The sequence below is a fragment of the Besnoitia besnoiti genome, chromosome V (genome assembly GCF_002563875.1).
Source record: "Besnoitia besnoiti strain Bb-Ger1 chromosome V, whole genome shotgun sequence".
Taxonomy (NCBI): domain Eukaryota; phylum Apicomplexa; class Conoidasida; order Eucoccidiorida; family Sarcocystidae; genus Besnoitia; species Besnoitia besnoiti.
The window spans coordinates 1,336,331-1,358,131 of NC_042360.1; the positions used below are offsets into that span (position 1 = coordinate 1,336,331).

Here is a 21,801-nt window from a genome sequence, read left to right on the forward strand (position 1 = left end):
AATTATATTTCACAACGCCACCCTGGTAAAATATACAGAAGCAACCCCATTTTCATTCGCTCCCACGACATGCGAATTTCTTATTTAAGCTCAGAAAGTATGGGACAAAGAGGAAACAGCCCGTCTGCATGTACATGAACATTCACACTCGGGCAGCCCAGCGAGACGGCAGGAGCTGAACCCCAGAGTACGAGGGCTGTAGGGTTCTCAGATCAAGAGGGGAGAGGTCCCGCGGGATGTCTCTAAGCGCTAACGCTCGTTCTCTCAAAACTCAAGATGTGCTCTCCGCCGGAGGATGTGAGAGTATACTGCAACTCTATTTTCTGAGTTTGTGATGAATCGATTTGCTACGGTAGATGTATCGCTGTTTCCCGTATGGGTGCGACCTGCCGCTAGTGAGTTTACTCATTTTAAAAGCTTCATTAGCTGTTCACGGCGTTTCAGTGCTCTTTCTTATGGGCTGAAGCTCCGGTAGTTTCAGATGTGCAAAAAGCGCGCCCTGCAAATGCGCATCTACAGAAAAATTCTCTTTAACTGGTCTTTCTCTCTGCTCCATAAATAATGCAGAAATAGCGGCCGCCCGTGATCCCTTCTACACGGCGATCGCCCAGAAAGACACCGACAGCCTCAGTAAAAATGGAGCCTGTTCAAATCTTGAAAGAAGAGACGTTCTCGTCAGTGCTCGGCTGCGGTCTTGTGCAGGCGCTGCTGTTTCCCCACGGTCGGCAGTGATGCGAAAACCCTCAGTGACGGCTCTTCTCGTCAGCCTCCAGATACCACACTTTTGTTATTGCGCTTGCAATCACCCTAAACATGTTCACGAAGTTGAATGACTCTTCGAGCGGCTCAGCGTCTAGGGTTTAGGGTTCGCCGCTGGGCTAAGGTTGAAGCCAGTGGCATCAGCAGTCGATCGATCGAGACCGCAGCGCAGCGTTGAGAAGAGAACCGCACAGGCAAAAGTTCCGTTAGGTGCGTGAAATCGAGAAATTAGCAGAGAACTCCCACCGAACCTGCCGCATCGTTGCCCACCCCATTCGCATTGCAGCCCCCCTGCTTTCTCCCGCGTTCAATGTCGCCTTTCGTTTTCGCACAGGGCATATACGACGACGTGTTCTCGCCGGTCCCACGCCTGAAGGGCCCGGAGAACCGTCGCCCTTCTACGAAGCAGTGCGGCGGTCTTGTTAAAAAAAAACATGAACGCAGAAGCACGCATGCGCTGTGGCGAGAAGAGCGTGCCTCGCAGCTGCATGGGTTGTTGCCCGCTACATCCTCCAGTGACTTGGTATACTGAGTAGCCGCCCACGGCCGCGCTGTGTCGCGTGAGATACGCAGGAAGCGACAGAGATGCTCCCTAACCGTCGTCGAGCTTGTTGTGAACCATCTTGTGCAGGCCGCACAAGAAATCGACGTAGCAGCCATCCCCTGCAATTGCATCTTCCACCAGATGCGTCAACAGACGCGTCTCGTCCAGAGAGCTGAACGCGAGAGAAACACAAAACGTAGCAACCACGCTCTCCGCTCTGACAGCAGTATTGCGGAACCCGCATGCAGACTGAAGGCTTCAGTGCACACCTGCTGGAAAGATCTGGAGTATCCTGTCAACGGCAGCGAGTTCACTGGTGACCGCTGCTCCCGACCGGGTCCCACTGTGGTGTTTTCTATCAAGCGGAGGAATGGGCATATTTATGAATACCTGGCAACGGACGCACCAACGACCACAACATATGCGGTTGCACGTGCATGCGCTTGCCCCCAACGTTACAAAAACATAGATCTATATAAACATATATATAAAAATATATGGCGTCACGACTTGGAGACTGGTGGCGTGCATGAGGGCAGGAGTCGACGCAGAACGCGTCTCGACTTGATATAGAACAGGAGTCCTCGGAGAATCGAGGCACTGGCTTACTTTGCGCAGACGACACGGAGAGGCAAATACGGCAGAGCCGCTTTCTCCCTTCGGATCTGTTCCACGATTCTTGAGACGGTGCCTGCGGGCGTCGTTTCACATCGCAACGCAGTAGTGATGGTCTAAATGTGAAACTTCCGGTCCACGCGTTGCGACAAACGGTTCCATTTCGGTCCGACGGACGCGGTCCGACGCCGAATCCACTCAATCTAGCCGTCGACAAACAACACCGAGCAACGTTCGCGCCGGAGGCGCCAAAAGGCGCAGCAGAAACGAGACACACACTCGCAGCATAGAACGCCTGCATCACCCCGTCACACAACGGCACACAGAACGGCATTGTCGCTGCATATGCCGATTTGCTGCAGACTGCGCGACTGCCTCGAGTCGAACAGCGCCGCACACAGACGCGTACCATCAGCTGCCGAATGCAAACTGCGTCAAGATGCTTGTTACGACACCTCATTTGGAATTTGTGCTTTCAGATTTCCTTCGCCTCTTACTTCCAGCGGAACCCTCGTCTGTGCGAAGCTGCAATAAAGGCGCGTTCTGCTCGTTCACCACTACGCCTTCCCCGAAAAGCTGCATGCAGATGCAAACACGCGAGCGGGCGTTCCGTCAACCGCGCAGACAAGAAGTCACCTACCAAAGGCCCACACAAGCTCTCAAGTGCCGCCGCCCGTCGATCGTTTTTTACATCTCAAAGCGACACATGGACAGAGCAATTCGCATGCACACAATCACGTGCACAGTAACGCACATCGCCTCGTTTCCCCAGCTGCGGAGACCCTTTTACAAGCCCCAGTGGCATCTCCAGCGCAGCCACCTTCCACTTTCTTTTCTCGGATCAAAGGAAGGTATTACGACGGAAGATCATGATTCAAACAGAAATCACACGACACATTCAACTGGCCATATAATTGTTCTGCAGATATTTCCATGTCGCCTTGACTCAAGCGCAACGCGCACTGGACTGCGCTCCGCACTGGCTCGTCTGCCCTTTGACATCTGCCGTCTGTTGGCAAAGGAACGAACTGAGAGACAGCCTCTTTGGCTGTCTCTCAGTTCGTTCCTTGAAAAGCAGAAGAAAGGCCCAAGCACCGCAGCACGACGCGGGTTTCCAGCGGTCGGTTACTTACTCCAGCAATGTACTCGGCCTTCACGTGGCTGCCGATGTACAGGAAGAGGGCGGTGCCGACGTCGCAGAGGAAAACGCCGTCCGACGAGATTTTTACGCCGGTCGCCGGGAGAGAGTCTGGGAGATAGACATTCTCACCCACCCCTGTCGGCTGGCCAGCCTGCACAGAACGAGCGAAAACAAGAAAGAAAACAGACACAACAGAACAAAAAGCGTACCGCTCGGGAAGGCGCTCTCAGAAACACGCGCGACAGATGGGGCCCATCACCTCGGGAAAATGAAATCTCTCAACAGGGCACTGGGAGAAGGAGGCGCGAAGACGGCAGAAAGAAGCCTCTCAAAAATATAGACTCGAGAAGGCTCGAGTCTTCCATATGTCCATATCCACAATAGTTATCACCTTGACTATGCTCTGCCAATGCACTTCGCTAGCGCCTCTGTACAAACGAGCCGCGATTCAGAACCGTGGTATCGTCTTCTCCCGTCGTAAAGAGCTCCGCGTTGATTCACCCGTGCGTGTCCACATGCGTTGGATCATTGGGACACAGGCTCTCGAGTAGGGTTCTTCTGTCACTTCCGTCACGCGAGCTTGAAGGACGGCTCGCAGGCCGGCCGACGAACTCCTCGATTTCCGTGCCCCCCGATAGCAGGACCTACTCTCTGTAGCATTTTCTTCTCCCTCGCCTTTTCGATGTAGGATCGGTGGAGCGGGAAGACCCGCGGATACAGCAGAGTCGGATACGCTTGCACAGGCAGCCCCATGAAGCGCACCAGATGCCATATGCGCTCGTCTTCTCGAACTTCAGAGGACCGGAAGGCCTGCAGAGATCAGCGACACGAGGCACACAGGAATACCAAAGGCATTCGCAAGCATGCATATGCGTCACACTCGCGAACAAACCACCTACGCCGAGCAACTGCACGCCCGACTCACTTGGTTTGATAGGATGCACAAGAGCTATTCTCGATCGCATATACGCCTCTGCGTGTGCCTCCTTGCTGCAGGGTGCGCAACTGCCTCGTTCAAACAGGGACACATTCAGAGGCGCACCGACATCTGCACGCTGAGTTCGCTCTAGATGTACGGTTTTTTCAAAAATTGGACAAGTTGTTCGTGTGGAATAGCCGCTTACTGCGTGCTTGAAAAGCGCCATGATGTAGATGGGGAGGAGCTTGAGAGAATCGGGAAGGATGAGCTGCCCCGCCGAAGAGGTCGACGCGCACTGAGAAAAAGAAAGACAGATGCCGCACACACACAGGAAGCTCCTCTTGGCGAGCGTTAACTCGCAGGCGGCTAGTGTATCGTCGCGAACGAGGCGCGAGACTCTGCGGGAAGGAAACGCCCGCCGCAGAGCGTTTCCTTGCTTAGACACCCGAGACGTCTGCGCGCGCAGATGAGCAGATCACGTGTTGCCCTCACAGACGGAAACATGGGCGTCTAGATGTCGTTCAGAGGCCACAACCCGTGGCTTGAGGCCACTCACGTTCGCGCGGTACGCATGCAGGATCGAGACGACGCGCTCCGTGGCGTTCTCTCTCCAGCCGTTCTCGCTGTGCAAGACCATCTTGGCCGCCAGCCGCACCATTACCGCAACCATCGACTCGACCTGCACAAAAAACGAGAAAAACCAGAATGAAGTTTCTGCCTCGTATGCTTCATGATGGGCGTCGCCCGAGTCTTAAGCCGACGACTCTCTGCAGCTTGTCTGCGCCGATCCATACTCATTCAGCGCGTTCTACACGGAAACGACTCTATTCGGATCTAGCTATCTGTTGTCTAGGATATGACTACACGCGTACAAGCTGAAGCCATACACTCGCAGATCCATCCTTATACCGTTCTCTCGCGCGCTATAGAATGGGAACTTCTGCGTGTGAAGAAGCATCATATAAATACGTGTTCATGTTAGATGGGGACAAGCAGAGCAACGGCATCTGTTACCTGCACAAATAACTCGCACTTCAGCGCGCCCTAATTCCCTCTTGTATCCAGGTTTAACAGCAGGGACTCGGGGACATATGGTTCTAGAAAGCAACCTCAACCCTAAATTCTTTTCCGAGTGGAGAAAGTGACGAAAGAACTACGCACCCGAAACCCGCATTCTTACTTCTGCGAAACGGAAGAGGGATGACAGAGAGAAAGTTACAGGCACTGAGAGCGTGTGAACTCTCAGATACCGCCGAGGCGGAGGGACGAATTCGTTGGAGCCTTCGAGAAACCTGCCAGTCTCCATGGGCTGCAGCGGAGTATACGCGCAGACGAACTGTATGTACACCTGCTTCACCGAGTCCAGCCTGCGAAGAACAAGTCGAAGCGACCCAGTGAGTAGCAGAATGGCGGAAACAACTATGGAAGACGGCAAGCGCTGCCTCGGCCGCGCATTTTGCCTGGATGGTTGCGCCTCAGCAGACACCCCGGCGAGGGCATCGCATCTATTCCCCTCGTGAAACGCTGAAGTAAACTCCACCGTCCGTCCCTCATGACCACGTTTCTCGATGCACCCAAGACAACGTGACCGCCGTATCCAATTGTCGCGTACGCATGCACACAATATCTCCTCATTGCCCGTCGACCGGTGCCCTGTCGCTTCACAAGGGGAAGTGCGTTGAACACCGCCGCTTTTGGGATTTCCTCCTCCCCTTCTGGTACAGTTTCATTCCCCTCCCGCGCTTACTGTTGCACGTGTTTGCAGAGGAACGCGACAGTGAGGTCGGCGTCCATTCTCGGGATGCGGAACGCGGTCTGGTCGTAGAACACTCTTGGGCCGCCAAAGGGTGCGAGGACTTTGTCGATGGCGATGCCGGAACTCGTCCGCAGCTTCGCCTCACACATAAACGCCAGCGGCGACGTGAGAAGCCTGTGGATGTCCTCGTAAATGCGGTGGTAATCCCTGAGGGCAGGATGAGCAACAAGGAGTGAGTAAGAACAAAAACGACAGAGTGCCATTACATGTCACGAAGGTGGCAACTCGGAGAGGCGCCTCATCCCGCAAGGCAGACAAAGGCCTTGAGCGCAGTCATACACGTGATATACGCGCGCACGACGCACTCGTCATATGTACAAACATATGTACATCGTTGTACCGAACATCCATAAACATATACATGTATACATACATACACAGACACATAGGTACATACATACTTATATTACATATATATATATATATGTATATCTGCACACATCATTGACGTCTCCGGCTAGTCTCGGCGCATTCTCCTTCGCGGCTGCTCGTCTCGTCGATGATTACCTCGTCCAGACGAAGTCGTGCTGGTAGAAGACCTTTCCGCCCGTGTGCGTGGCGATGGAACCGAGTGTCTGCAGGAGCATTTTCTGCTTGCGCGTGCTCGGATACGCATGAACGTCGACGCAGACGCCACCCGCGGAGCAGTCCAGCAGCAACGCCTCGTAGAACTCTCTCTGCGAAGCAATCACGCAGGACCTGCGGCAACTGAGTGCCTCGGACGCCGACAGCGAACGACCGCAAACGCGCGTTCGACGCGTGCGGAAAGTACCCAAGCTGAGAGCTCTTGACTGAGGCGGCAGGCCTTTACGGCTTCACAGCGAGCGCCGTGAGTTGACCGCGAAGAAGGATCCGCGAACGGAGGAACGGCTGCCCACGCGGTGAATCGAGCAGGCAACATGCATCCGCCTGTCTTTGGCTAGACACCGCGTGCATCGCACATTTCACGCGCTGATCACCCTACGCCGGCCGACGCATCGGCATATACACGCACACGTGTGTGAATGCATGCCTTCAGTGTCGGGCGGTCACGTTGAGAAGCATTTGCATTCGCATGCCAACACGTCACAAGGATCTGCATGACCAGAAATGCGCCTTTGTTGAACAGCTGAGCCACCAGTTCTATTCTTCGTGAGGCGCTGCGAAGCACGGAGCGTCGTTTGCGATTTTCCGCCTCACCTGCTGGAACTCAAAGGTCGCGCCACCCACGCCCGTCGTCGTCTTGCCAGTGATATCCGGGTTGAGGGCGCCGATGCCTGTGCACCATAGGTCCACGAACGCGACTTGTGAAGCTGACAGGTGTTGTTCATCAAGTCTCGCTCGATACAAGTGACAGAAGACTGGTGGAAACTAACGGCGAGCAGCAACGCGAAGAACGGCCGGAGACGGCGGAGGACAGCGGCGAAGCAACGCAAGCGCTGATGACAAGAGGGAGAACAGCACGCAGAGAGCGCCAGAGGCTCCCCACCCACCCCCCCTTTACCTCCGCCCCTCCCTCCCCCTCCCACCCGCAGAGACAGGATATTTTCCCAGTTCACACACGAAAAAAAGAGGCGCGGCAACGCCGGGAAGTGTGTGACACCACGAGCGCCGCGAAAGCCTCAGACGGGAGGTCCGGCCTCCTTCGCGTATCCGAGAGCTCAGCCGCCCGAGGGGCGAAGAAGAGGCAATCGGAAACAAATGACCGAGGAAAGGACGCGAAAGGCAGACCTACCGTGGTTCGGAGGCGAGGCGTAGAACATTTCCACCATTCCTCCCGCCCCTCGGTCGCAGACGAGATTGGCAGCTGCCCGCAGAGCAGCGTTCCCCGCGGAGCGCTCTCCGCAGTCTCCACTCAACTCCGCCAAGAACTTCGGCAGCTCCTCCAGCAGCGACAGGAGCTGCGTTACAGAGCGAGCGGGAAACGACTGTCGACGTAGAGAGACGCTCGCGGCACGCAGCACGCGCCACGACCACGACAGAATCGTCGGCACCCGGAAAGACAGACAAACGCAGACAACTGGCTCGTAGCACTGCGGAGCAAGAAGCGACATCCCAGTTTCCAACCGCGTCCCCCAGATACCCTGAGGACTCGAAATCTACATGTGAATACGCTTAAAATACTCAGCGACGGAGAGACAAGACGCGAGCGAGGCAGCACGGCTGGGGAGGGACGACGGACAGTACCTGCATATATGCGGAGACATGTATACGCATATAGAGAACGTCGTACATATAGATATATAAAAAAGTCCCTTGCCTGAGAGTGTGTTTGTGTGTAGATACACACCTATTCATACACACATGCTGCACATCTGCAAGTAACAGGTGAGTCGTGCGTGGCGATGCCAGAAAGTCTGACACCGCCGTGAGAGGGAGACACGCCGCAAGAAAAAGGAAGAAGAAAGGGCGGAAGTGCAAGGCACGAAACACAAGCGAGTTACCTCTTGATAATGGTGAGGACTGTAGAAGAGAAGATCGACTGGTGCAGGCATGAAGGGGTCCTCGATGTCGTTCACAAACGCAGCCTGAAGAGGACAAACATTTTTTCCACGCACACTGCGAAGTCAAGCATGCCGGAAACATCTAGGGAAGCCCTTCGAGAGCAACGGGAGCCTGGGCGAGCCTGCCAGGCCCTCCGTTCACGCCTAAGCCTCATACGCCAATTCACGGCGCAGTCGGTCCGACTTATACGCATGTAGAGAGTGAACGATGAGAATAGAAAGCAGACAAACATGTGCCGGTCCCCAGTGCCTCGTACGGGCGTAGAGAGGCTCTGCAGGCGCACCTCGACTTTTCTTGGCTTTGCGTCAGCCTGATCTGACGTGGCTCCTGCAGCGTCGCTGCTGGCACTGCCGTCTCCTCCGTATCTTGTCGCTTCGCCTCCACTTTCCTCGCCAAAACCGGCGTTCTCTGCCCCTTCATATGCCTCGCCGTCCAGGCCCGCAGCCTGCTTCTGACTGACGCGCCTCCGTCGCGGGAAGAAGACGAGGCGGTCGGAGTAGAGAATGAGAGCGATCTGAACACGCAGAGTGCCTCTCGTCGTCCGCAGGAGCTCAGCCAGTGCATGCAAGCTGCTGTTGGCGAGGTTGGAGTTCAGTGCGGCTCTGGAGATATCGAGGACGAAGACGACACAAGGGAAGCGGGACAGCAGGCGCCCTTCTGCTTCTTCTTCCTGTGCTCTCCTCGCGGCTGCCGAAAGCGCCGCCGGGACGCTCTGGGGCCCATGGGCGCCCGCTAGCGCAGCTGAAGGCACAGCCCCGCATGCGGCGGCTCCCTCTGCTCGGCTCGCCTGCTTCGCTCGGCTCGCGGCAGCATGTGCTTCAGGCAACGTGGCGCTGCCGGCACTCTTCCGCGGCTCCAACTTGGCTTCGAAGGCGGGCGGAGCGACAAAGTCCACGCTTCCCTTCCACAGTTCCTGCCGCTCGGTTCCACTCGCGCGTGCGCGGCCTCGAGCTTCGCCGTTTCTGTCTCCTTCTCGCCACATCGGGCGCCCCCCGCTGCCAGCGTTCATCTGCGAGCGATAGAGGTGGAGGGCCTCCATGTAGTAGTCTGGCAAGAGGAAATGGTGGTCGCATAAGTTGCAGACGCACTCGTTGCCTCCAGAGGCCCAGGCCATGAAAGGATTGATGTAGCATCGACACCGCGGGCAGCGCACGGGGCCGTCGGACGCGTGTTTACCGTCTCCTTTGCGGCCTTCGGCAGCTCCGCCTGGCGGGAGGGCCCCGTACCGGTGCTTGTTCGTTCCGCTCAGGTGGCAGGTGAAGAGAAGCGACGTTTCAGTCAAGTCGACAATGGGGATGTCTTCTTCAAAGCGCCCTTTCTGCGCAAAGGGCTGAACCAGTGTGGCGAAAAGAAGCGAAGAGAGGGAGAGGGTGTGCGAAAATGCAGGCACGTGATTCAAAGTGCATCGCACGTAGCGACAGGAGCAACTCCCGCGATCCAGAACGGTGTAGATCGAGCAGGGACTCGGCGGGAGGTTATACTTGTCTGACTCATACACACGCCCGCCCTCCTGGGTCACGGACTCACTGCGTCCGTCGGGTCGCGGAACCTGCGAAGGATCGATCCGCGAGTTAACGGCCCGCGTCAGCGTGGAAATGCGGGGGACCGGCGGTGCCGCAGCCTCGGCGGCGCCGGTCGAGCCCACCGCGCCGCCGCCCCCCTGGTGCGGGCCTCGCGACGACGAAACGGAGCCGCATGCGCGACTCTGACGGGAGTCGGCCGAGGCAGCCGCGCCCGCCGTCTCCGGCGAGGGCCGCCGGTTGCGACTCGTGGACCCGGGAGCGGGCACGGGTTCAGGAGGCGCTGTGTGCATCCCAGGCGGCTTCTGTCGCTCTAGCGAAGGCGCCAGCGGAGGCGCATACATCGCCGGACCAGCTCCAGCTGTGGCACTCTGCTGCGGCGGGCATGCTGACCCAAAGGACCCGCCGAACGCCTGCGGAAAACTGTCTCCGTCCCTGCTCGGAGGCAGCGCGTCTGCGGTCCTCTGGGAGGCGTTCTCTCCAAGCGACGACCCGCGGACGTCGCCTTGAGCGGAAGACGCGCTGCCGCGCTGAGCCACTGACGCTGCCCCCGTCTGCGCCTGACCCTGCGCCGCCAACAGCGAGGTCTGCGCCGACCACCTCGCCACCCCCAGGTCCTCGGAAGACTCCGCAACCTGATGAACTGCCATGCTCTCTAGGGGCAGCATGACTTCTCGCTCCCTCGCGAGCTCAGCCGGAAGGTGGCCTGCGGCTGACTGCCCGTAGCACGCTCCACCCGCGCCGCCTTGACCGCCCACGGGCGCGGGAGGCGCCCCCGCTGTATGGCGGAGGCCTGCTTGGAGCGCGCCCGGCACAGCGGAAGGAGCCGTCGCCTGCGCCGCCGCGCTGGTCGGTGGAGCGGGCTGTGTATCCCCGAAGGCAGCCCTCAGGCCGTCCGCCCGCGAGGGCACGTGACTCGATTGCGTTGCCGGCGCTGGGGTGTCAGGCGCGGCCGGAGCAAGAGCCGGCTGCGGCGCGCCTCCACCGTGCGGCTGCTGGACCTCCCCGTTGAATCCTGGAAACGAAGACAAGCACGCCTCTCTGGCCCCCCCCTGCAGCCCCCTGTCGCCTACGCGGGGCTGACGTCCTTCTTGCCCCCCTCCCTGCTGCTGCAAAAACGCCGGAGCCGCGCTGGGGTGAGTTTGATCCGCGGTCGACGCGTGATACAGTGACTGTCCTGCTTGCGCGGCTGGCTGCTGAACGGGAGTCAGCGATGGCGGCGCCGCGACACTCTGCGCACGCGGCGGGGCCGTTCCCTCTGGCATGATATTTCCATCCACAGGGTAACTCGGGACGGTTGAACTCGGCGGCTGAGCGAAACCGGCGCTCACTGGAGTGACGCCTGGGGGAGGCGCGTAGCCGGCTTGCGGCGCACAAGGGTCACTGGGAAGACTGGATACTGGGTCCGCTCCAAACGACGAACCATACGCCGCCGGCGGTGCAACGCCAGCATGTGGCGTCGAGTGAGAAAAATACTGCTGAGGAGGGGCACTGGTCTGCTGCGGCTGCAACATCTGCTGTTGTGACCAGCTCACGGCAGCCTGTTGGTCGGCATAGGACGGTGTGTGAGAAGCGAAGGCGCCTGCTTGTGGTTGTTGGGCCTGCACTTGAGGCGAGAAGGCCGACGCGACTCCAGGCTGCAGCGTCTGTTGCTGCAGACCCGGCTCTGAGGCCACTTCGCCATTGCAGACAGAAGAGGCGTAGTACGAGGGATAGGGCTGCTGCATTTTCCCGGGGCGACGCGCCGCGTTGTTGGCGCCGTTCTCGAGGCTTCATACACGATACAAACGTCTCCGTCGTAGTGCTGGCTTCAACCACTCCCCCACTGCCTGTGTCGCGCTGCGCCGCGCGTGTACGAGATGCAACGTGGAAAAACCACACGTGGCACGCACAGCAGAGGCGGACGGCATACGTGAGTTAAAACCTTAGCGGTAAGAACGGGTCATGCGGAAGCGGGAGTGGACAATGAGGGAGACGTCCGGGAGAGGCACGGCGAGCTTTGTCGCAGTGGAATGGTACATGAAGGGAAAGGAAAAACGCGGGAAAGCGTGAGGCTTGCTGCTCGCATGCGCGGGCGCGTCACTGTAAAAAAAGTTGAGGACCACGCGCATGGAATTTGGCGGGTCGCACAACCTAGTGCTGCAACAGTTCTTTCACCACGCCACAGCAAGTACCCCTGAAGGGCAGCTTCGTTCACTGCATGCTTTTACACGGTCCGGACTCGTAGTTAGGCGCATCTCACGACGCATGCAACTAAAACGGTGAATGGAAACAAGATCTGCCCACTTTCTGGACAGAAGCGCAAAGAGGAATTCAGATTGGAATACTCTGAGACTGACAGAATAGCGACGGGAGGGCCAACTGCTCTGTTCGGCGAGCCCCGTGAAGAAAGTTGCAACAAACAGTGCGAGCGCCGGAGCTGAAAAGAGGGAGGGACCTAAGTGTTAGGTGCCTGGTTCGAGAGCTTAATACGGGTGAGGATACGAGGAACGAAGACAAGAGCGAGGTATGGGTGGCATTAGACTGCGTAATCGATGGGCAGAATTCAGGGACGTACGGCGAAGAAAGACAGCGGTACGCTGTCGTTGGGACGCAAGAACGGTAGAGTGCGTTCCAGCTACATAGTTTCCTTCGCTTTACAAAACAGAAAATGACAGAATGATGCAGAATCGTCAGAACACCACCACAGTGTGTCTACGAGGGCACAACAGAACGGAGAAGGTGTGGGTGTCGGTTGCCTGAATAAAACCTGCTTTGTGGTAGCGGGTATCTCTCCTTCCCCTACAATACTCAAACTCCTACGATGTCTTGTCCGGATGGCCCTCCCTCGTATTGCGAAATCGCAGTCGTCTGAAATAACTGAAAGAGAAATGAAAAGCCGTCCGCTGTTTTCGCATTCCAGAAAGGTGTAAGCGGGTCCTACAAACCCTCACGCAGGATAAGTCACCACGGTCTCGTAGATCGTTTCCCATGTACCCGTAAACTGAAGTTTTGCCGCGGCACGGGCACAGATGAGCAGCCAACAGACACCAGAAAGACCAAAAAGACGGGGGAAAATGTGATGGGCGAAGATCGAGTGTGCTTTGCCGCGGCCGCAAGGTTGGTGCACTGGGACGAACTCTCTTTCATCGACGTCACCCTTGTGACTTCTGCACTGGGGGTGCATGCAACGGCGTGACATACTGTCTCACCGCGTCTGGAGAGCGGACGCCATTTCTGCATATATATATTTTTGGCAGTATACTTCGAAGATTAATGGGTGAATCACTCACACACCAATCAAAAAGGGATTACTTATCTTTGACAAAGGGCATCCGAATGGTTCTATGTAACACGCTCGCGCGGGCAACGCGTGATACAGCTTCCAGCTTCCACAACGCGTGGTACGCAGACCCTTGACGCTGGACAGTAGATTATTCCTCCGTAAAACTGGCACGCCGCTGTATGACGGCTGCTATACTGTCACAGGCCAGTACAAATAACATATTCTGGAACTATCAACCTGTATCAGAGCCTCTGGCCCGGCCCGTCTTCGCCAGGGAGCCGGCAGGCCGGCATCGTCCCTAGCTCCATCGAAGGATGGTGCCGGCTTCGACGGTGGAAACAAAAGGAAACGCCCTTCGACGAAGATGCAAGACCCTTCGACCAAGAAGAATCACTCCTTGAAGAAGGCGGTACAGACGGCGTTCCCTCCCCTTTGACGGTTCGAGCGAAAACTGAACTCTTTTAAGCCGTTCGACCGACACTCGGTATCACGCAGGAGCAAACCCCGGAAGAGCGTTTCCACATTCACACTAGGTTTCCATACGTTTTTCAGATTCTTTGCGTAATTCCCGCTGAGGATAGGCTTGTTTGCTTACCGATGGAAGTGCTATATCTGAGCAGCAAGGTCACTCAGTAAGCGCATGGACTTCCATGCACATCCAGGAGGCACTATTTGAGGGTGTGTCATGAAAGAACAACACTCGCCTCAGCTTCACCGAGAGACTGGGCTTCGTTTAGCTGAATGTATTATACCGCACACGCTACCAACGCCGGGAGATGGTATAGGCCTGCCACATTGACTTCTGCATCCGCCGAAGAGTTCACTGTCGGCTTAAAGTGTATGCGTGTTTACGCTCCGGCGATCACGTCCTTTCTTAGCATACCTTATGCATTTAGAGCGCGAAAGATACTAATTCCATAGTGCTTCGAGAGATGTTCTGCCTTTTGGTACCAACAAACTACTAGCGGCTTCGAGATCTCACGCTGCAAGTGGTGCCCTTTTTTACCTGTGTTTGAAGAACGCAGGCGTTATTTACTACGGCTGAGTCATGCTGTATTTCTCTTGCCTATGTTCGCAACATTGGACAACCCGCTGAGAGGGTGCCGGCCTGTAGCGTAATATCCCTTAGACGGTATCGGCACGCAATCACGCAGTCAGCCTCTAAAGGACGCGGAGAACTCGAGAGCATGTAGACGCACCTGCGCACCGTGAATGAAGGGAACACTAATAGTCCGGGCACACTGGTGCATCACTAGTGGCAGACTCAGCAACTGAGATGTGGCCTTGGTATCATTGCGAATTCAAGCGCGCAGCAGCCAACTCTACGGGTCACGCTCATGGAAGGGTACCTGAAACGGTCGATGGAGGAGTGCTGCTGATGAGTCTATTTGCTCTGCAAAGTATTTTATGCAGTCCGATGTTCAGCGCGAGGGTGCACTACTGCGCGACCAGCGAGCGATGAGAGGAGTGTGCATGTGGAACGCACTAGCGACAGGCGGGCCCTGCATGACTCTCCCTGTACGGATCTTTGATGGTTTCAACACATTTTATGTCGATGCAGCGTCTTCATGCTGATGCGGTAGCAGAAGTAAGTTGCCTGCAGGAATGTGCAATGCTGGGAAAAGCCGCGAGCACGGCGCCATGCATGAGGCTACGGCTGTCGCCTACGCTCGACCACCCTGGTGTTGCCACTGACACATAATGGGAACACGATGTGGGGGCCTCAGTGTCTGGACTCAATAACCGTACATCACAACGAGGCAAGCGCTTCCCTCCCATGCTGAATCAAGCCCGACATGTTCCTTCACTTAGCCGCCACTGCTGTGAGGCTACCACTGACCCCGAGAGGACCAGGAATGCTTGAGTGTCCGCACATGCAGACTAGAAAAAAATGTATGTTTCTATACAGCCAAGCGTCAGCACAACTGTATCGGCTGCGAAAACTATATCCTTCCGGATTTGAATCTGTTTAGCCAGAGCAGTCCCGGACCGGGCTCTCGCTATTGGTGCAAGTTAGATGAAACGAGTAATTGTTCAACTGAGAGCACGACCAGCCTGACGAGAACATTTCATGACTCGAAATGTAGTCAGTGGATGGGTAATTATTAGGGTATACCGATCTTCTTGATTATTACTGGTAGTACTTGGCGCTTAATAACTATTCCGTCATCCAGCTTCCAAGCAAACATGATTACCGCGATATTGAAATCCAACAGTTTTAGCTGTCTTAAGCAGTCCACTGGGGTGGTGGTGTACTGCAGTCATGAACAACTTGGTTGTCTGTCTCTCATAACCGGTGTTCGGCCCCGTCGTCTGCTATTGGCTACATCCCTCTTCTCGCCATATGCCTCGCGATATTCGTTATCGTACGGAGGGCCAGCTACAACAATTCTCCGTGGCCTCGTAGAAAATTAACTCCCGTTGCTGTTAACTCTGAAGTTCGTTTGACTTTGACCTCCCTCCGTCGTTTTACGTGTATCACAATGCTGGAAATTAAGGTATCCAGTGTGTGGTGGCATGTTTGTAGCACTGAAGAACAGACGGATATGCGTGAAATGGTTTCGGCACTCAAATTTCTTCGGCATGTCCTGCATGCGCCAGTGGCGAAGACACAACGGAAGCATGCGTCCGTGTGCGGCGAAACAAACTGAGCTCCAACAACCAACCTTTGAGGAGGGAACAGTCTCGTCCCTTTTGCTTCATTTCGACCATTTCCGCGATTCGTTCCGTTTCGTGCTTCTTGGGTCCGTTCCATCACACTGAACAGTCGTCACAATGTTTCTCTCGCGTCTCCTCCGCATGGAGGTGCCCGTTCCGCATTTCAACAAGGACCGATTTTTCAGAAGGGTGAGTGCTGGGGATTCTGCACTTTTTCTCGTCTCTGTAGACCCTTCGGCGCAGTGCCACGCGCGCGGAAACAGCAGAGGGGGGCGTTTCTCACTAGGCTGCGAAGCGGGGCCGGCGAAAAAAAAAAAAAGCCCGCGTCGTTCTCCAGCAGGGCGCCCTACCGGCATATCCTTGCTGTGAAGAGCAGAGCCTGAACATCGTGTGATTTTCGGGTGTAAAGAGGGGATCTAAGGTGATAAACAGACTTGGACTCAGCAACTCGGTCACCACCAACTACATCGGGGATAATGACAGACCGAACGTACTCAATGACGCACCGTTCTTCGCTCCACACGTAGAATCGGCTTTGGTGGAAGGATCCGCGGGACGCTTGAACTAAGACATGCAGCTTTTTGTTTTTTCATGGGCTTACTACATCTCGCTGATAAGAGGTAGCTTCGTGTCGCGCGATGTGTGAAGTGTAATGAAGCGCGGTACTGTTTTCAAGTGGGGTCGCCGGCGCGCCTCGCATCCCAAAGCTACGCCGGTCGCCCGTCACGTGCAAAAGTAGAGCTCTGCTCTTCCGTGCGTCGGCGGCACATACGTCTCGCGCTGTCTTCCGTATAAATGCGTCCAAGTTCTCGACTGGGCTGCGCTTGCAGTCACGTATGGTCTGTCATTTCGCTTTGCCATTTTCAGTCCCGCTGCCGATGCCTGGTAGAGAGATAACGACACGGAAAGGATTGAAATTTGATAGGTGAAACCGTGGGGGTGCGTGGGAGCCACCCAATACAAGCTGGTTTTTGTGACAGGGAACGAGGTCACTTCCAGGCTCCGCTCGGCTGTATCCCCTGACTCGGATGTGTGTGGAATTGTCTGTTCAGTTCAACATGATGGAGATGGATCGCGCCCGGTTCTACTACTGGAACTTATTCAGCATTGCCGTTACGGCGCTCCCCATTGCATACATGTTTACGGTAAGTCCGCATCTCCGAGCTGCACGCTGCGTATTTGATTCCCTGTGTTTTTACCAAAATTGGTTATATGCAAACGCCAACCGATAGATGCTGCAGTATACTGCAGCGGTGACGTGCGTATTTTGCCACCGGTTCGCAGCATGTTTTTCTGAGCTTAAGCGGCTAAAGAAATAGTAGCGGAGAACGAAAACTGAGTACAGTATATGCTCTGGCGTGAAATGGTGTCTATACTCACACGTCACTGTGCATGCCACGAGCGAAAGTCCGGTCTTTGCGTCTTTCAAGCTTTGAGATGCGGTCTATACGATGTGCCCCTTTTTGATGCTTTGGCGAACAGTAGTGTGTATGTCCTCCTCGGGTTCAGTTCCCGTGCCTGGAGGAGACACGAAGCTGGAGAATTATGGAAAATGACGTATCGAAAGAAGGCATCACGCATTATGTGGTGCTCGGATCCCTTTTTTTGGTTGGACGAGCGGACTCGGTCGGGTGAATTTCCCGGGAGTGTTCAGAGCTCCAGAAGCACTGTTTGGTTGCTGTCATCGCACAGCAAAGCCAACGCTGTTACGTGTGTTTTGCTCTGTCTGTGGTGCATCAGGCGAACTATCGTTTCTGCGAAGAGTCGGTGATGCTCTCAGAGCGCAGTCAGGGCGGCCAGTTGCCCGCGCAAGTTGATAAGGGTCTGTTCAACTCAGAGAAGCTGGCTCGATGAGTTTGAATGCGATGGCGGCAGGGCATCGTCCACTGATTATCCGAGGTCGAGTGTCACCTGGATCGCGCCTCTCATGTGGCTGAGAGCGACGGGTCGTGTCTTGCTGGAGGGCACACAAGCCGTGCGTGGCTCCTGCGTCGAAACTGGTCAGGCTGACCGCGTGCTGCGGTGCCCCTGCATCCGTGTTTCTGCGCATAAGTTGCCGTCTGACGGGTGTCTGTCCGCCCAAAAGTGTGCTGGCGCACTCGCAACGTCATGCTGTTTCTTTCGTTTACATACCCTCGTCTCTTCCCTGTGTTCCTCAACCGAAGGCATGCTGGTTATTTGTCGCACGTATATAGGGGTCGTCCACGTTGTGCCGCGTACAACATCCCCTGCGTTTGAGGTGTTTGAAGGCTGACTCCGCGTGAGGACAGCGACAAGGCTTTCTAGTTAATCCGGAGACATACTTCGGCGAGTCGACATGCATAGCGTTTCCAGCGCCGGCAGGCATGTGAACAGGCAGATGCCCAACCAAGTCCGACAAAGGATGCTGAGGGGGGGCTCGTTTCTTCCGACGCCGGTACACAGAACACGGAGTCTATCGTCCGGCCCGCGCTTGATCGGTTGGCAGGCCATCACAGCTGGCTCTATCAGTGCAAATCAAGGATTTGCGCTTAACGGACGCTTCGTTTGTTCCGTGTAGACACCAAGCGTAGAGCCTGCAGTTGGCTCCTAGTCACCATTCCCGCTCCCGCATGCCCCCTGTGTCTTTGAGAGAAACCCTAAGAGGATGCTCCACGCAGCCGGAAGACACTCAGAAGGCTTGTATGATGGACAGGGTCGCGGTCACCCTCAGACGGGGGCCGCTAGCGAGGTAGCGTGGTACGTTCTCTCTGAGAGGCGATATTAGATGCTGGAGCTTGCCACCGGCAGCACTGCTTACGGGTGAAATGTGTCGCCCGGCATGCAGGGGCAGATACCTTCCGGCCTTCGACAGGCCGCCGCACCGTGAAACTAAAATTCAGAGTTTGTTATCATCGCCCTGTGCTGGGGGCTGGTGCGTTCGGATGTTGCACTGCACATAATGCATCAGAGTTGCTATGCTCTAGCGCACAGCACGCTCGTGACGCTATGCTGCCTGGGACCATGAGCAAAAAGGATTCGCTATTGGGCGGCGTCTGCTTCAGTGTGGAGTCAGACGGGTGGATAAAAGGTGTAACACGAAGGCAGAACAACGGAGTGATCCCGCCAGGAGGCGAAAAACGGAGCGCGGTCTCCGCGGGCATTTATTGACTTATCGGCGGTCATGCAGAAGCCGACGCTGATGTACCGGAGGAGTATTATTACGGGAACTGTTTGAATCTGTGCAGCCGTATGAGTCTTTGCCTGTGATGCAAAAGCGCCCGCTTATTGCTACCACCTTGGAGAGACAGATGGCGGGCAGGACTTGCTCGGCCCATCGAGGTCATAAGAGGGTTGAAAAAACAAGGCGCCAGCTTTTGAGACAGTGACAGCATGGAACGATGATCCCAACTCCATCGCACGGTGACATCTGGTCCTGAATGTCAAACGGAAAACGCAGGACCACCGGAACAACTCAGCAGGCAGTCGAGGCAGTTGTCTGCCGAGACACTCCGCTGGTTGCACATCTCTTTAGAAAGGAGGCCTGGCCCTCAGTAGTTGTGTGGCATGTGGATTTTGTACTTGCATGAACGTCTCCGTCTGCCGAGGTACGAAAACGGTCCCTGAGGGCGATGGGCGGCAAACCGATAAGAGCGGGGGCCCCGGTGTAGCGGATGTCTTCTTTGCTACCCTTAGAAGACTCAGAGTGGAAGTACAAGCATCTCATAAACTTTTGGCTGGGCATTATTCGCGCATAGCGGCCGCCGAGCCAGATCCGTCTATCGCAGCAAGGGACCTCCCGACCCAGATAGTCATAGACTCGTCCGTCCCTGTCAATAGTCAACTGTCGAGGGTCTGCGCCTCCTGAAGAAGTCTACACGCACATGCACACGATAACACAAAAAACAAGATTCGTAAAGCATGGTACCGCTGAGCGCAGCTAGGACAAGAAACGTATGAGTAAAATGAGGCTGTTAAGAGTCCTGAACAAGAATATATGGTCGCATTAAACTCAAATGCAATGCGTTCTTAAGCAGGCGGTTTCAGCATTATCATGACAACGGCACTCCTATACAACAGGAAAGATTCCCAGGACTTTGTACCCGTAGCTCACATCTTGATCCAGTGGTGCCCTCTTGACCACCTTTCCGATAGCCCTTGTAAACCAGTTCCTCTCTCGCGGAGTGTCCTTCTTCCTGAAGACCTGGCACATTTTGCTAGCTAGCGTTACTCTCTGTGCAAGGCATGAGATGAGGGCTGTTACAAATGGCGCCGCCAGCCTGTTCTAAGACTTGGGTGAAACTGAGAACTTCCAGGAGCGCTGCAGCCTGCGAAAGACAGAAATTAGCGTTCGTAGTGTCCTGGGCCTGTCGATTTGCTGGTTATGCAACTGGAGGTCGGCAAACATGCATAGGAAAGAACATAAAGGTATGACAGTTTCGGAGGGTACGACCCAAACGTCGTTCACACGCAATGGACAAAGGAAAATAAATAACCGTCCCTACAGGAGGCTTTCACTGCTCTTCCGACTGACGAGCACAGCCGACGCGCTGGTTCGTCGTCTAGCTTGATTGCCGTGCAGGCAGCGACTCAATCGGCCTGCTATGCACGTGCAGAAGACAGTGCTTTACCGCATGGGAAACAAGTTTACTATACGGCGTCGTTGTGTCGACGAAATAGTGCAGAGCGGAACATTGGTCATCGCATGTAATCCAGAGACTGCAAGGTCTCTGTGACACTAGTTTCGCTCCGGGGGTCGCCCCCCAAGGTCAATAAGGGCGCTTCACAGGGGCATTGTGGGCATTCAGCAATAGCTGGTCAAGCCATGCCTGGTCAACAGCCGGCCCTCACCGAAAAAACTTTAGTGATTTTCAGGACGAAATGCCGCAGAGGATGCAAAGTTGTCGCTCGTTCCGGTAGATACTTTAAGTTTAGACGCGTGCCCCATACGGGTTCGCCGTAGCGACATATATCCGGCGTCAACTAATAATTTGACGACTAAAAAGACAGGTGCGATATCAAACGCCTGTCGTGACCTCCAGTCAGGAATATTCACCTCAGAATTCCTTCCTTACCAGCGTGTCGTGTCCACGAGGATGCGCGAGTTCCACTATTGTGTGCCCACGGCTGGCGCCCGTTTCAACTGAGACAGCAGGTTGTGAACCAATCTGAAGGCCTTGCCAGCTTGGAAGGCCCTTAACTGAGGCGACAACGCCATTTGGCCCCTCCCAAGCTTCGTGCTGCACACAGTATTCCGAATACAGACCCGGACCAGAGTCCGCTTCTCCCCAGGGGTTTCTGTTGGCAACTGTGGGGCTGCTTTACCAGCACTTGACATTCAGTCGGCACGAAGCGGGCAAATGCCACCTACTTTGCTTGGAACAGTATTTCCAGTGAAGGTACCCTCTTTGATGCCACGACGTGCATTTACTGCATGGGACATCGAGAGACCTCCTTACTCGCTGCCACCTTCAAGGTGCCACATATGGAGCTTAATCGTCTTCGGACAGTTTCATGGCCTTTGCGTGCGTATTGAGGCAAGCACCCGCTTCGTATTCAAGGAGCCTTATACTTCTAGCTCCCATGTATCCATGACTTCTTTCTGGGCTCAGATCCAACATGCGTGGGATGTCTGTGTTGAAGAATATCGGGGTCAACCCGTATTTTCATTGGTTAGGTCGCCGAGGTTAGGCGAGGTGGGTTCGCAGCCTCAGCTGTCAACGCCGAAGGCACGGCGTCGGATTACGCTGGCTCAGCGCTGGAAAGAGAGCTGCTGGGCAAAATCTGCAACCCAAGCCGATAATATCCCTCGCATGGAGACCGGCACGACCCTGTCCGCGCCTACACGGTGGCTGTCGCTGCGATACATGTGAACACCTCGTAAAGATGCGACGTGAGACGGTACGAGATGCACGATCTCCTCGTAAGCAGCGCATAGTAGATTCCGTTTCCCAACTTAGTCGTGCTTTTCTTTCAAGGTGTCGCTGGTGGCTCGGGACGAAGGCGCAGCCTCCAGTACTAAAAACAGCGTGTGGTATATGCCCGCTCTCGACTACGCGGCCGCGTACCCTGCACACGTGGGCCGAGACGCGCGGTGAAGTCGAGTCCTACAACCTGAAGTT

At 55.6% G+C, this 21,801-nt stretch overlaps 2 protein-coding genes across 2 annotated transcripts; one reads left to right on the plus strand and one right to left on the minus strand.

The window, feature by feature from the left end:
• Window positions 1-1,351: 1,351 nt before the first annotated feature.
• BESB_060100 (Sec23/Sec24 trunk domain-containing protein) lies at window positions 1,352-11,525 on the minus strand (the record flags this gene model as incomplete). Its single annotated transcript, XM_029364424.1, has 14 exons — window positions 1,352-1,475; window positions 1,913-1,994; window positions 2,416-2,494; window positions 3,052-3,210; window positions 3,708-3,869; window positions 4,184-4,273; window positions 4,535-4,657; window positions 5,159-5,345; window positions 5,726-5,941; window positions 6,302-6,471; window positions 6,974-7,050; window positions 7,509-7,674; window positions 8,218-8,301; window positions 8,562-11,525. The coding sequence occupies 14 exons, from the start codon at window positions 11,523-11,525 to the stop codon at window positions 1,352-1,354; spliced, it is 4,683 nt and encodes a 1,560-aa protein (XP_029219132.1).
• Window positions 11,526-15,838: 4,313 nt separating this feature from the next.
• BESB_060110 (uncharacterized protein) lies at window positions 15,839-17,575 on the plus strand (the record flags this gene model as incomplete). The annotated part of the gene is made up of 3 exons (XM_029364425.1): window positions 15,839-15,910; window positions 16,774-16,866; window positions 17,462-17,575. The coding sequence occupies 3 exons, from the start codon at window positions 15,839-15,841 to the stop codon at window positions 17,573-17,575; spliced, it is 279 nt and encodes a 92-aa protein (XP_029219133.1).
• Window positions 17,576-21,801: the final 4,226 nt, after the last annotated feature.